The following is a 15,490-nucleotide window of genomic DNA, read 5'->3' as shown; positions in this document are numbered from 1 at the left end:
GTTTCCATAATAATTCCGCTTTTGCCCCATAATATAAGGAAATAAGATTCAATAATTTTTAAACAGGTAGGTGCAGTTTTGTCCCAGTTCCGGGGCAAGTCCGCCCTAGCAGCACTGTTTTTAATTTATTAAGAAAATCACAAGTTTCAGAAGTTATTTTTAATCCAAATTAATGCAACTTAAAGAATAAACCATGCGCTAAATAAAAACACTAAGATTATTAGGTTTTAGTGGAATAGATAGAAAATACATCAGTTTAAAGTAAACTTTACAATTTCTGGGTCGGTTTTACCCCACTCCACCTTAGTTGAAAAAGAAAACGCTTTGAAGCTGCACGCACGGTGATTCCCACGGCTCGTTGTACTCGAGATATATTTGTGGATTTTAAAAACATCCCGCCGGGGGCCTCTTGCTCATCTCCGTCGTGTCGGTGCCGTTTGATCTATTCGACGGCAGGGTAGGACCAACCCCCGAAACGAAATAAATTGGCGGTTCCAATGGCGGCAAATGAAGCGGGTCGCGCAGTCGTTCATTAATCGAATGAGCCCACGGCTGATTGGCTCCTGATTTAATCACCTGGCTACCTGTGCGATCCGCGTATCTATCTCGACGCCCGAACCCACCTCTCGCGCAGACGGGATTATCCGTGAGATTATTATTGTTGTTTACTGCTAACAAGCCCGGTTCATGACCGAAGCTGCCGGAGTTGCCGGGGAGTTTCCGTCGAACAATGCAATTAACACGTCGGACGTGGCCGATTACTCTACCGTACTCCATTGAGAGAAAAATAACGATGCTCGTTAACGCGCGATGATTAGGTCGGCCGAGTGTGTATGTGCGCTCGCGTATATACACATTATATAGAGGGTCCCGAAACCGGCGCACGTTCGAAACGCGGAACTAAAATACCAACTAAATTCTAACGACCGCTCCGATGTGAATAGAAGAAATTGGGGCAAATAGCCACTTTTACATCGGGCACCCATTCCCATTTATACGTCCATGATCAGGATAATTATACAGGGTGTCTCATTTCAAGCGATCCACGCAAATATCTCCGAAAATATGAAAGATACGGAAAAACGTTTCAAACAAAAGTTGTTCGGCGCGAAGGGGGACACAAGGTGGTGCCATTGACTTGACCTATACAGTTGGAAAATTTGTATTTTCTTGTCTTGTTAAAAAAATGCCGGTTAAAATTTTAGTGTTAAATGTTTAACACATTCATGTGTTAATTTATAATAATATATTGCTCTTGTGTTAATTGATCTCTCAAATGTTTAAAAGAAATGTTAAAACAACACAAGTACTTATTTTTTCATCTCACACAATGCCTATGTTCTATATTATTAGTAACAAGATTTATCTGTTAAAATTTACAGAATAAAATGTCGATTTTATTCTATGTAACTTAAGTCAGAGTGATTTCAAACCGTCATTTGACTTATTACATCTGTAATATGTAAAAATTCATTTTGTCATTGAAAAGTGTTAATTTTACACAAAATGTATTTCAAATTATTTTGAGATTTGTATTTATTGTGTGTTAAAATATTAACAGCGTATTAGTGTGATCATTTAACATATCCACATTATGTTAAATTAACACAAAAATTTTTGTGGACCGTTTGGAACATGTGATATGTGTTAACTTTAACACAAATTTTTCAACTGTGTAGTTATACTCGAAAAGTCGAAAGGCGATACAATTTTGGCCGATACTTAATTTACAATGCAGCATACAATCCCGAGTCCACTCGCGTATACGTGATGCGACGCGGTGAAGATTGGTTTATTGATAATTGAATTTTTCAGGCCTAAAGAGAGGTCTTGATTCACAAAATATATTCAATTCGCAGGATCACGGCAGGTATGACGGAATTCAAAGAGTTCTCTTCGGTGGCGGTCTACGGTTTTGGCTGCACAAATTGCTGCTGCTGGACTCACTGTCCTACCTGTCGCACGGGCAATTGAGTCTCAGCTTAAATCGCATGATCCTGGTGGACGTCGACGATATATTCGTCGGCGAGAAAGGCACCAGGCTGAGGAAGGACGACGTGATGGCGTTGCTAGCCACTCAGCAAAGAATTCAAGCGCTGGTGCCGGGGTTTAAATTTAATTTGGGGTTTTCCGGGAAATATTTTCATCACGGGACGGCGGAGGAGAATTTGGGGGACGACATGCTCCTGGAGAACGTAGACAGGTAAATCCGTGAATTAATCGTGCGCGAAAGCGATAAATTCGGTGAATATTACATTTTGTAAGTAGAGGTGTATACATATCCAAAGTGTAATATATAGATATATAACCGGTATATATTAATCAACAGAATATTATGTATATTGTATCATAAATCGAAATATTTGCTTTAAAGGTAATTTAATTAATTACAACTATACCGGCGACTGCTACAATTATGTAATTTATTACTGTGAAGCACATGTACGTATAGAGCGCATAACATAAACTAAATTTACGGTCACGTCGTAGTAGCTTTTATCGTATAATGTCACGCAACAGTTTGTTATAATGCTGCCATAATCGCCCGCGACAAAACGTTACAATGCTTTATTCGCGTACGATCGCAGTTAATTGTGGCTGTCGACATCGAGCTAAGGGAAAACGTGTGAGGCATATTTCCACGCGCTTTGAGAAGTCGCGTTCTCCTTACGCGGCCCTCTCGGCGCGTCGAATAAATATGTTGCCCGCGACCTCATGAATTTACGATATTGCAGATTTACGTGGTTTTCCCACATGTGGAATCACCAACAGCCGCATCTCTACGAGAATGTAACTCATCTGCAATTGGACATGGCGCTGAACAAGCAGTTCGCAAAGGACCACGGTATACCGACGGGAAGCGGATACAGCGTAAGTCCGCATCACTCCGGCGTTTACCCGGTCCACGAAGGCCTCTATGAGGCGTGGAAGCGGGTGTGGAACATCAAGGTCACGAGCACCGAAGAGTATCCGCACCTGAGGCCGGCTCGTCTGAGGCGCGGCTTCGTTCATCGTAACATTATGGTAACGAAGTCACCCAAGTTCCGGCACCGCGAGCCGTAAAAATATGAACGTTTTTAAAAAGCAAGCCCCGCCGGCGGGCACAATGCGCGAGTTACGTGCAAACTTTCGGCTGAAAATAATCCACTGTGCGTTTGAATATTGGCTTACACCGCAATTTTCGAAATACGAAAATCTCGATTTTATTGCACGCTAATTTACATGAATATTAAACACGTAATCGGTTATAAAATTCCGTTAATAATTAATTTAGTATTTGTTTACCGATGAATACGCGCGCGTAAAAAGCAGCTGTATTATTTTACCGAATGCAACGTTGTACTCCGAGTCTAAACTTTTGTGGAAAATTAACTTTTCATTGCCAAAACAAATATTTTATATGTATCTGCACATTTATCATTTTATATCGTTCGCGTAGGTGTTATTTTATATGTAATATATATATGTATAAATCTTTATTTCGTATATTTTATTAAATCCTCTGATATATGTGTAGAAATTATAAATTCGATGTTGTCGGTTGTAAAAACGTCCCTTCTCTATGCACTTCAAGGTCCTACCGAGGCAAACATGTGGCCTTTTTACTCACACAATTTTTATCGAGAGGTACCCGGGTGGAAGGGAAAAGCTGGACGAGTCGATACAAGGCGGGGAACTTTTCCAAACGATCGTATATAATCCGGTGAGTAAATCAATCTTTTCTGGGCTCGTTTGATCTTTCGTATTACATTCACCTCTGACAATTATGTATCTAGCAAATTTTTGTCATTAATCATTTCTGGCTCGTTACGGATTACTATTTTTATACACTTTCTTATATCGTTACTTTCATTTTAGATGCTCCTTTAATGTGATATTGATTATGTAAATATTGCAAGCGACCACGTGATCTTAATCGCATATCGTTTCTTCTAGATAAATATTTTTATGACACATATGTCGAATTATGGAAACGATCGACTGGCGTTGTACACTTTCGAGTCAGTTATAAAGTTTATTCAGTGTTGGACGAATTTAAGGCTATCTAGTGCACCGCCACTTCAGCTCGGGGAACGTTACTTTCAGCTATATCCCGAAGAAGCCGATCCAGTGTGGGGAGTGAGTGAATTGGATATTCAATAATCTTGACTGTGCTTCTACAACACTATTAATGCTCGAATTATCTTTCCTTTATAGAATCCGTGCGATGATCAGAGGCATCAGAAGATTTGGTCCCGTAACAAAACTTGCGATCAGCTACCGCGGTTTCTAGTAATCGGACCTCAAAAAACCGGCACCACGGCGTTGTACACATTCCTGTCCATTCATCCAGCAATAAGCAGCAATTTACCAAGCCCCGATACTTTTGAAGAGATACAGTTTTTCAACGGGAAGAATTATTACAAGGGTCTTGATTGGTAAGTAATCAACTGGGAACGTTAGTTCTACAATTTATTATATTCGCTGTATACACGCGGCGTGTAAAGCAGAAATATATGGCTCGTCTTACTTTTTCAGGTACATGAGCTTTTTCCCGGCGTCAAAAAATGAGAGTTCCCGATACCTCTTTGAAAAATCCGCGACGTATTTTGACGGAGAATTAGTGCCGCGGCGGGCTCATGCACTTCTGCCGAGAGCCAAGCTAATCACCATATTGCTCTCTCCAGCTAGACGTGCTTATTCATGGTACCAACACACCAGAGTGCATGGAGATCCGGTAGCGAACAATTACTCCTTCCATGCGGTCATCACAGCGAGTGATTCTGCACCGAAACCCCTACGGGACCTTAGAAATAGGCACGTAATTGAACATGAACGATTGCCTAATTGTAAGACGTATTCGCCTAATAATGTACAAGTAGACGTTATTCATAATCAATTAACTCAATGTAGTGACTTATCTGGCATTTATTATACTGGTCACAACGACGTTTCGATCGCGAATTGCGATCCTCTTCAGGTTATACAATAAGTAGGTTGACTAATGTGGAAGCATTCAGTCATATCTACAAAAGTCAGTTCATTAAAACTTAATAGAATTACTGGTCCTTATATCACATTTCTCAAGCACGATCTCAAAAAGACGTTTCGAAATGCCGTGCGAGATAGACCAGTGACCAGTATAATAAATGCCAGATAAGTCACTACATTGAGTTAATTGATTTTCAATACACTGGCAAAGAAAATTCCAATGTTATTCATAATGGCAATTAAAAGCTAATGAATGGATGAATAGTAAAATTATCAAACATATCTTGCTACAATTTCATTTATATTTAAATTAACATAGCGTGTATGTGCGCAGCGTGTGTCTCTATTAACGCAAGTTTTAACATGACATTGCATTCGATTGCAGGTGTCTAAATCCTGGAAAGTATGCCCAACATTTAGAGAGATGGTTATCGTTTTATTCGCCGCAGCAATTGCACATCATCGATGGCGAACAGCTACGACAAAACCCCGTGGAAACGCTGCACGAGCTGCAACGGTTTCTAAAAATAACGCCCGCCTTCAATTATTCCTCGCACCTGAGATACGATCCGAAAAAGGGTTTCTTCTGTCAAGTGACTAACGAAGATCGCACCAAGTGTCTCGGCAAAAGTAAAGGTCGCCAGTACCCACCGATGGAAGATAGATCATACAAATTACTACAGGTAAAGTCCAAGTGAATTCTCTTTCTTCTTTTGGCGTATAAGACAATCGTATCTGTTTGCAAACGCTGTGTCTCTTGCAGAGATATTATTTGTCCCACAATACGGCTCTAGTGAAATTATTAAAGCGGCTTGGATTGAGAACGATCCCGCAATGGCTGAAGGACGACCTCACCGATACTGTGATGACCTAGCAAACGCCAATTACATGAAACTTCAATGTTTCCCGGCTGCTCGCTTCCGCAGTCAGCGAAATACATCGCTTGCTAACGGAAGACCTGTAAAGTAACATTGTACATTGAAAACTCCACTGGATTTCACATCTACAGAGGGAAGGACCATGCTGGCCTATCTCAGTGAACTGGCCTAATGTAATTGGAGACCCTGCAAAAGCTAGTCATATAAACGGCTTTACGAAGCCCAAGTTGTAATTGTCGATCATCGTTAGGCAGATAATACTAGTTTAATATTATTACCCCTTTATTTTTATTATTATTAATTGCTATTGTATTATTATTATTATTATTGTATCATTATCATCGTTACCGCGTCATAGAGATCAGAGAAACTTGCTCACCGGTGCCATTGTCCAGCAATCGTAATTAGACATCTTTCTATTTACTCGTGCACAAGTTGGGCAAATTAAAAGCCGATCAATACATATGAATTGAAAATTATGTAAAAGAAAAATATATCTTTACCAAAAAAAAAAGATGATGGACCTGTTTTTATAAATTTTATGATGTAAGAAGAAATTTCGTATATCAAAAAAGGTGTCCACGGTAGTAGAAATTTATCAAATAATAATATCCAATACTGAGCATAAATGAATTTTTGCTATCAACGCCATACACGTGTTGTAACGAATGATATTGAAAAGTACCCCTTTTCGGCGGAGCGTAATATTTTGAAAAGTTAAAGTTAAATTTTCTTAACACCAGACTGTCCAAATCATGTTGTTTTGAGAAATGTATATTCTTCGTGTGTAAAGATCGTCGATGAATTGTACTGCCAGACGTTTTTAGCCAGACAGTTTATCGATCGTTCTTCTTGCACTAATCATCGGATCGTCCATGTGAGCGTGAGATTTTGGGATTTTGAGAGCTTTTCTCTTGAGCCCACTTTCGGAGATACAGTGTACATTAATTCCCGTTACATATTTAAGATCGATGATGATGACAAGAAATCTATGTATATTTTGACAATACTATTCTTGGTATCCGCGGCGGAAAGGCCAACAAAAGATGTATGATCGCGTCCGTTTGTACATTTGGTGTAACACATTATTTTGATGTTAAAATAGGTGTACTGTACAAAATATAGAGTGAAAACTTGAAAACGGACAGTTCACGTGTGTCCGAGATAAGTTTGCCAGTTCGCCGATCTCGGATGCATTGACGAACGTACACCCATTTGCAATAATCAACATTATCAAAGTTGAAACTTACGCGAATATTAGATTGATAAACGATTATTTGGCACACAAGCAGATTACCCGCTGACACCGAAATTACACGAAATTATGCATATGTAAAAATATTTAAGATTCATCATGATTATCGTGTACCGCATACAATGATATGCATCGTGCATTTGATAAATGTTGTAAAGAATAATAGGAGTCTTCTCTTTCAGCGGGTAAGTCCAAATAATTAAACAGTGATTTTTCGAGATTATTGTTCAACATGTTTTTTTTTAATTCCGATATGTACAGAGTCTACATTTGTGTATTGGAATGATTGTCTTGAAGTGATATTCGTGCGGTAATTAATTTACTGCACTTTGAAAAAATATACATCGGATCGACCCTAGGAGATTTTTGTTAGTCGAGAGAATGACAACGGGATCTGATTATTGTATAACGTATATTGTTTTTATATTTATTTATATCATCTCCAATAATGTGAACTACATGTACAAATATTTTTAATAATACTGATTGTATCTGTGACCATATCTAATTGTACATTGCAACAAATTCATGAGGTTTTAAGAATCTCATGGCAAGTATCTGCATATACAATATCTGCTTGCCACACTTTCTACGTAGAAAAGTGTACTAATATCGTGTGTATGGCCCGTTAGGAAGGAGTCCGAAACAAGCAATGTAAGATCAGGAGAGGATTTGTTTATTTGCAGTTTCATCCTTACCATATTAATTGTCTCGCATCACGAATGTTTCTGATGATGCCATTACATCGGATGTTGCATATGGATCACGTTACACTTAGACAGGACTTTTTGTTATGTTTGTACGACTTGTTTTCATTTTTATACTGCCGTTAAAACTATGCCATGTAACGTTTAACAAATCATGTACAAAGTTTATTGTTAGTATTGTAATAGTAGTTGCTAATGATAATGATAATATCAACCGATTGATCTGTTTCGTCGAATTGTGCCATTTTATCAGTGTTGTATATATGATTACGATTATAACGTACCAATCGCGACATCGGGTTTTTAGAGTCAATATCCTTAATTTCGTTCAGTATGGCGGTAGCAACAAATGTCCGGATTGCTACTACCTGACAATAACCTGACGACAGAGGTAAGTAATAAACCCCCGCGAAATTTATCAAAATCATACGCGTAGACACAATTAGCATTTAGCATTACCTCATCGCTAAAGAAAATCTTCCGTTTGTTTGTTTTTCTTTTACATTCTTCTATCGTTACAGCTCTTTTCGTATTCGCATAAATGATAAAATTTGTTAATTTTGTTAATCGGAAAGAAAGAAAGACAGTACAAATACGAGACTTGCGAATCTTGTATCTAAATTAAAAGTTATCATTTTGTACATTGGCTGTCAACGATCAACGATGGCGTACTGCTAACTGCTACGAAATTTCGTGGGTGTATTCGTTCGTGTATGCACAGAAATGGCGAGCATTCTGTAAATATTCTGTTCCAATATAGACTGCCCATGAAAAGGAAATGCCATCGTTGTGCGAATAAACGAAACCGCGCGTAGGATGTGTGTATGACACTTCAATTATTTAACTTGTGACTATTCTAATGTAAAATACTGTAATAATTGTACGAATAGTCTGTAAGTTCTAATAAAAGGAGCACCAAAAATCCTACACCGGACCGTTTTGTAACGACATAATCAAGTGATACTTACGCAATATATAATACATTTTTTCTAGTACACATATTTTGAGTTATATTTTTCTTATTCTTATAATTATACACGTTATATTTCCAGTTCTTTTGTACGACACACACACAATTATCTTGGTTCTTTCCAGGTACATTTGTATCGTCGTGTCACATTATCTGCTCATCCTGGAACAAAGCCAAATTAGGACAGTTAGATTAAAATGATTTAGAATAATATAATTCAGAACGACGGAATCGAGCAGAAGCCCAACTTTATCCCTTTCAAAGTTGCACAGCATCCTCAACTGTTCCAGTTCCAAGAAATTGATTTAGCTTCCCTGGTAACTTTGCCATTTCGTCATTCCACGCCAATATCTTCTGCGCACTTGAATCGTATCTCTCGTCCGGGCAACAATAGACACGGTTATTTATCGTACGTTTGCGCTGTAAATGAACGAGTCATTGTCTATTGTAACATTTCTCGTGGATTCATTCAAATCTGGCGTCTTTTCAAAGACAGTGTCATCGTCGCACGAATCACTGGATGAAGAATCCAGGCGTTTCGGTCCCAACACAACCTTCAAGTCTTCCTTGACAAATTCATGATGTAAGTTCATCAATTTTATGGTTCTTCGAAGCTGATAATTCGATTTGTTCAAGTCCTTTCGATCTCCAAACACGTTAAAATTTGCCGTCGAGATTGAATTTTTATCCCCAGCACTGCAATCGTCGATACCAGATTGAACGCCATTTTCTTTGACTTGAAATTCGTTCGGAATCTCCTCGTCTATTTCTTCGATAGGGTCTAGAGCATATTTTATTTCCTTTCTAAGAAATCGTTTCCTTCCAATTCCCACGAGATCCTTGTCAATCGATTCACCAGTACCACCTTGATCCATAAATGTCGGAGTACTTCCAGCCAAAGTATGTACTTGTCTCGCTTTTTTTACTCTTGCTCCTATAAACGCATTATTTTCATTACCGTAGGAGATTAGCGAGTGACTTACCATTTACATATTTCAAAGCTGAGGTAATGCCCAAGTAATTTATTCTTAAATTATGCGCTCACAAATTATTTAGAATAATAAATAAAAAGTATTAAGAGACAAACTTCGCGGGGATATTCTTGAGCAATAAATTGCGAATATAAAATTGACGTCGAATAACAGTAGGGGGGGGAAAATATTTTACCGACCCGGCGCTTGAATCTTCGTAACATTATCTTCAGTTTTGACACCCGTGTCCGGTTTACTCGCGGTGGTAGACCTTCCTCCTCCGTCAAGCTTCTGCGCCCCTTCTTGGTACATGATGAATCTAGAATTGGCGCTTGGATAATGCCTCGTGGAAGTGAAGCCCGGCTTCAGGTAGAGGCAAGCACCATCGAGAGAGAAGAGCCGTTGCAGAAACGACCTTGGCGGGCCTCGTTTGACGGCGGCGTTGGCCCGTGCGTGATTGAGCCATTCCGACCCATTACGGAGTATACCGCAGCACTCGAGCATACCGAAGATCAGCAGCATTGCTGCGCCAACCAGGGCCAGTAATGCAGCTAGGCAGATTAATTGCCAGGAGAAACTCAATAATACCGTCACGGTATCCTCGTCGGCGCTCGCGGAGCAGATGGGGGCCAGGACGCTCCCGAGGGTCGCGCAAACGAGGTGTACACCTACGATGTTGCAATAATCCTCCAGGGCGCTGCGAAAGATCCACGTGGAGGCGAGGTGGAACACGACGCCCCCCAGGCAACCCAGTGCGATAGCTATTTGCGGCGTGTAATCATTCGCCGCGGCCGACACCGTTACCACACCGGCGATCGTCCCCTGAATGCATCTCATTAGCGTCCAGTGATTGAGGGTCTCACGGCTGAGGACGAGGTGCAGAGCCACGATCATCAATGTGCACGAGGACGCGGCCAGCAAATTGTTGATGTACGCGTGCGACGGGTCCCGTGCAAACATTCGCTGCCTGTCGCGTTCGTGCACGTTCGTGCACAAGTCCTACAAATGTACGCAAGCAATGTTGTGCGCAGCCGATTGGTGTATTTCGGAGTTCCGAAAAATCGCCACGAAACCGGAATTTCTTTTCAAATTTCGCACAACTTTCCCCTTTCACGCTGATCGTCCCGTTCATAAAGAAATGCGATTTTCTCAGATGTTTCGACTATTGGTAAACTCTAAATACGACACAATGAAATCACATAGTAAAGGGAGCCAAAAGACTAATCAGAGCTGTTCCTTGCTCCGTCAATTCGACAGTCTAATACAGTTACGGCCGAAGAGACATTTACTTGAAGCCCGGCGAAGATGAAAAGTAGACCCGCGAAAACGGTGCCGGCGGAGCCGGGGGTGATGCTCGCGTCATCCAAGTCCCTCAGCCTGAGCACTCGTCTACCGAGAACGACGCACCCGATCAGGCCGGAGAGTCCCCCGACGACGTGAATCACCGCCGCGCCGGCCTGGTCCTCGAAGGCTACCGTCCTTCCGCCCAGCTCGTTCTCCGCCATCCATCCGGTCCACGCCCAGTGGATGAGCAACGGCTGGATCAGGCCTGATAAGAGGACGCCCACCAGCAGGTATCCCGCCGGGTGCATCCTACCCGCGACAGCGGTGGTGAAGATCGCCGACGCGATCGCCACCGCCTGCCACCCCGCGATCGCCTCGTTCCGATCGATCGCTGGGTCGCCGATCCAGCGGCCCGAGCCGATCAGGCCGCCGACGTCGCCGTTGTAGGCGACGAGGAAGCCCGTCAGGAAGTACATGACGGTGGCGCAGCACAGGTCGACCGTGTTTTGAACGAGGATCAGATTAACGTCGTTGACCGGCACGCTGCCGACCTGGACGAGGACGAAGCCGATGCGTAGCAGGACCGTCAGGACGAGACGAGTCAGCGAGTTCCAGTGGTGGTGCGCGGAGACAGCGGTGTAGTTGCGTGGCTGAACGGCGTAATCGTAATAGTTGTCGGCGTAGAAGTAGTCCCTAGCAACTGACGGCATTCTCTCTCCTCTTGGAGTTTCGAGCAGCTCTTCCCCGCGTCGTCACGTTACCATATCGTCGTTCGCTGTGGTCGAGATACGCTTCAGGATCCGATACATTTTGCAGGGTTGACGCTCCCGGGATTAGGGTAGTTGACAGAACCCTGAGTGAGTTGCGTGCGCGCAGTTGGGCTGTCTATTGTTTTATCGATTAACTTGCGTAATTCGATTAGGTGTTTTCGTTGAACTCGAAAACTATTAATGTCCAAGGCCCAGTTCCACAGTGGCCAGTTAGCTTAACTAGTTGTTAGGTAGCGATGCTGACCACTGAAACAAAATTCGGTAAGCTATATACAAGCTATATACAAGATTAGATTTTGACACGTTTATATTTTTTAGTGTCGGTATGCAAAGACTATGGGATTTATTATATGATGATGAAGACGATGGGGAAATGGAACAAGGAAGTTCCAAGAGTTTTTGCGAGTACAACATATAATTAGACCGCGCATCAATTTATTTTGAGGAATTAGATGGAAATACATTTGTTACTCCGAATTTTATTTCAGTGGTTGGCATCAATTAAGCTAACTAGCCACTGTGGAACCGGGCCTAATTTTATTATAGGATTATTGATAGACACAAGAATTTTTGTGCCATTATGGACAGATTGAGGGCACCTTAATTTCCATCGGCTGTTGGAAAACGAGTGAAACCGACACGAAGATCGACTTGCAGGGAGACGTGGCGCGGAGAAACACGTCTCCATTTATCAGTTTAGAGCTGCAAAGAGCTCGACTTCGACAACTCTCGCTAAAAATTGAATAGAAACGCGCCGCGAAAGCAGCGGATTCGTAAAATATTTCGCAAAATACTTTAAGAAACAGAGAAGAGACAACATTGTCAATCCGTTCCTAAACAGGCGGTAGAAATGGATTCAAATTTGAATGCAGTTTATTGCATAGCGTTGTGAGGAACAGTCCGTGCGAATCGGGACCACCGTAGGGTGATGTGCATTTTTCATTTACTGATCAAAACTTTAAAGCTCCTGCTGGCTCGATGCCAAGCTCGCGTTGACGCTACACACAGCGTCGAAACTACCTGAAAAAAGTGTGTGTCACGAGGCGTGAAAAATAACAAAAAGCTAAATTATCCTTCCAGTCTACAGCGTCCTTTTTCATCGTAGTGTTTTACATTAAAAAAATAATTGTCTCGATAGAGATTAAAATATAGTAAATCGCAGACGCCCGTTTTTGCTATAGTTTAATATGCGAGAGCAATTATTATTTATTTCGATTCGGCAGCTATCAAATAGCTTGCTTTCGGCCTCGATTAGGCGCGATTCAATTCCACAGATATACAGGGGCGCCATTTTTTCCCCCGAGCTCTGATCAGTCTGGTGACGCAAATGAGGGAAGGGGAAGAGTTAAAAATAAACTAATTAAGTGAAAGGCAAAATGAAACAAACGTAAAATAGAAACAATTGTAATTTACGTTTTGTAAGTAATGGCGAACGGGTTATACCTGCAGTAATTCAGTCTGCAATTTAAAAAGTAACATATTTATTTCGTATACAATGCAGATTGAGTTTTCATGATATATTTGTGTCACTTCTGACGTCATCGATTCAAGATGACGGCGGCGAGTGAACGGGAGGTTTAAATATTGGATATTGTTTTCGAAGGTCTTTTCGTTTCCTTAAAATAAAGGGAGGGACATGTAGGAGTTGCGTCAACGTGACGGTCGGGAACTCGCGCACGTGCGCGCAGTAGGGGACACGTTAAGCTGGAGGCTCGCTGTACTCGTATGTGATGTCAGAGGCGAGAAATGACACGCTGAAAATTCTCGCGTGGCATTTTCAAATAGAAAGATATTTGGAAGAAAAACATTTCAGATCGCTTCAGCACACCAGTGAGATATTCCGAAGACTAATCTTTTCCCTCGACAGCTGATAACCAGCCGTGAAATGCGAATGTAATACGAGTCCCAGTCATGCGTAAGCTTGCGTGTGCGTGACGTCATACGACTAGGATTCGTATTACACTCACATTTTACGGCTGTTTGTCAAGGGAAGAGGTCAACAGTTTTTCGAGATCTTTCACAAGTTAAGTGCTTAAAGCGATCTCAAATATTTTTTCACCCAAATGTTTTTTTCTTTTAAAATGCCACACGAGAATTTCCAGCGTGACGTCTCGGGCTTCTGACGTCACGACCCTGGCTGCAGTAAGCATCCAGGAGTCTTCCCTAGTAGCACATTGCATTGGCTAAACATTTGCTAAACATTCGCTAAACATTGGCTAAACATTGGTTCAATGTTGGTTATATTAGAATACATTGGCCGATATTGTTCAATGCAAAGCCAATATTGGCCATGGAATAAATGTAAATATTGCACAACAATCATTATATAATATTACATTTATATTGCAAGTGCATTGGCCAATATTGAACAATGTAATAAGAATATTGGTCTAATATTGCTAAATAGACATATTGGCTAAATAAGAGAAGGCGTCTATCTTACAATATTGGACAAGTATTGGAAAGACTAGATTCACATTATTTCCTAATATTGCGCCAATATACTGTGCTACTAGGATTAAGAATGTATTGGACGGGTCGTCTTTTCCAAAAGTTAATCCGGAACGTCAGAAAATTCAAATTGGACAGAGCATGAATTCTAATTGAAACAAAATTGGTTTTTCCAATATGAAGGGAGCTAAAAAGTTTTGTATTTTAAATGTTCCCAGGCTTTGTCACGTTTCGTCGTCGATATTGCGTCAAAACTAATAATCGATTTTTAATAATTGCAAAACGAGCAAGTAAATCCTTCTGAAACTTCGCAGAAACATTTTTATACGTCTGTGGAACATGGTATACAAAAAATCAAAATTTAAACATTAGTTTTTAATAGTATTTGAACAATTTATTATTTGTCTTTCGAAAATTCCCGTAAGACTTTACGTTAAACTAGCAATATAATAATTAACGAGCTTTAAACGAGCGTGTGAATTTAGGTGCATGTAGAACACATATACATTTTCTATGTATGTATATGAAAAATGTGTAAATGTGTTGATATGCGCACACATTCATGTGGAAAGGCATCCCTAGTAGCACAATATATTGGCGCAAGATTGGGAAATAATGTAAATCTAATATGTCCAATATTGGTCCAATATTGTAATATGGACGCCTTCTCTTATTTAGCCAATACGTCTAACAATATTAGACCAAAAGTCTTATTACATTGTTAAATATTGGCCAATGCACTTCCAACCTAAATTTAATATTATAATTATTATAATTATTATATTTAATTTATTCCATGGCCAATATTGGCTTTACGTTGGATAATATCGGCCAATGCATTTCTAATACCAACATTGGACCAATGTTTAGCCAATGCACTGTGCTACAAGGAATCAGTGATTCCTAGTGTAAGTACAGTGATGGACAGAGTGGTTGCGACGCTGTTTTTTTTTAATGAGTTTAGAAACGCGCAATTATTATAGATTCAGGTTTACGTTCCAAAACATTTTTCTACGAGGAAAATTTTACTCGGAAACGCGCAAAATGGTTTCGGAATGGCCATCGAGTAAAGTATTCCTCGGGGAAGAAGATTTTGGAACGTAAACCTGAATCTCAATGCACGTCCCTAAACTCACTAAAAAAAAAAGAGTGCCGCAACCATTCTGTCCATCACTGTACAGCGATAAACAGAATAACCGCGACACTTTTTTTTAAAATGAGTTTAGGGACTCG

General features: G+C 40.6%; 2 protein-coding genes across 2 annotated transcripts in view; one reads left to right on the top strand and one right to left on the bottom strand.

The window, feature by feature from the left end:
- The window catches only part of LOC105559174 (bifunctional heparan sulfate N-deacetylase/N-sulfotransferase), a gene marked incomplete at its 5' end in the record, with an annotated part of 13,932 nt that extends 5,194 nt beyond the window's left edge, over positions 1-8,738 (top strand). Inside the window, 8 exons of the mRNA XM_012007276.1 lie at positions 1,860-2,203; positions 2,736-3,024; positions 3,575-3,703; positions 3,937-4,119; positions 4,198-4,418; positions 4,519-4,797; positions 5,357-5,654; positions 5,735-8,738. Coding sequence (XP_011862666.1) covers positions 1,860-2,203; positions 2,736-3,024; positions 3,575-3,703; positions 3,937-4,119; positions 4,198-4,418; positions 4,519-4,797; positions 5,357-5,654; positions 5,735-5,845 — 1,854 coding nt within the window. The remainder of the gene's footprint in view (positions 1-1,859; positions 2,204-2,735; positions 3,025-3,574; positions 3,704-3,936; positions 4,120-4,197; positions 4,419-4,518; positions 4,798-5,356; positions 5,655-5,734) is intronic.
- Positions 8,739-8,867: 129 nt separating this feature from the next.
- Positions 8,868-11,811, bottom strand: LOC105559171 (ammonium transporter 1 member 3-like). Its single transcript, XM_012007273.1, has 3 exons — positions 11,042-11,811; positions 9,953-10,751; positions 8,868-9,715 (listed from the first exon to the last, which is right to left on the bottom strand). Exons 1-3 carry the CDS (start codon positions 11,744-11,746, stop codon positions 9,186-9,188), a joined length of 2,034 nt encoding a protein of 677 aa, XP_011862663.1. The 5' UTR covers positions 11,747-11,811; the 3' UTR covers positions 8,868-9,185.
- Between the last annotated feature and the right edge of the window lie 3,679 nt (positions 11,812-15,490).

The sequence above is a fragment of the Vollenhovia emeryi genome, unplaced genomic scaffold, assembly GCF_000949405.1.
Source record: "Vollenhovia emeryi isolate VEMERY1.0 unplaced genomic scaffold, V.emery_V1.0 DF939288.1, whole genome shotgun sequence".
Taxonomy (NCBI): domain Eukaryota; kingdom Metazoa; phylum Arthropoda; class Insecta; order Hymenoptera; family Formicidae; genus Vollenhovia; species Vollenhovia emeryi.
Note: the sequence above shows the minus strand (reverse complement) of the source record. Positions and strands in the feature narration are given on the sequence as shown.

Bases quoted from the DNA above. Each gene is read 5' to 3' on its own strand.
- LOC105559171 (XM_012007273.1), bottom strand. From the start codon at position 11,746: ATGCCGTCAGTTGCTAGGGACTACTTCTACGCCGACAACTATTACGAT. The intron at 10,752-11,041 runs GTAAATGTCTCT...GTACATTTGTAG, and splicing joins TCATCTTCGCCGGGCTTCAA to GACTTGTGCACGAACGTGCA. The intron at 9,716-9,952 runs GTCGGTAAAATA...ATGCGTTTATAG, and splicing joins TACGAAGATTCAAGCGCCGG to GAGCAAGAGTAAAAAAAGCG.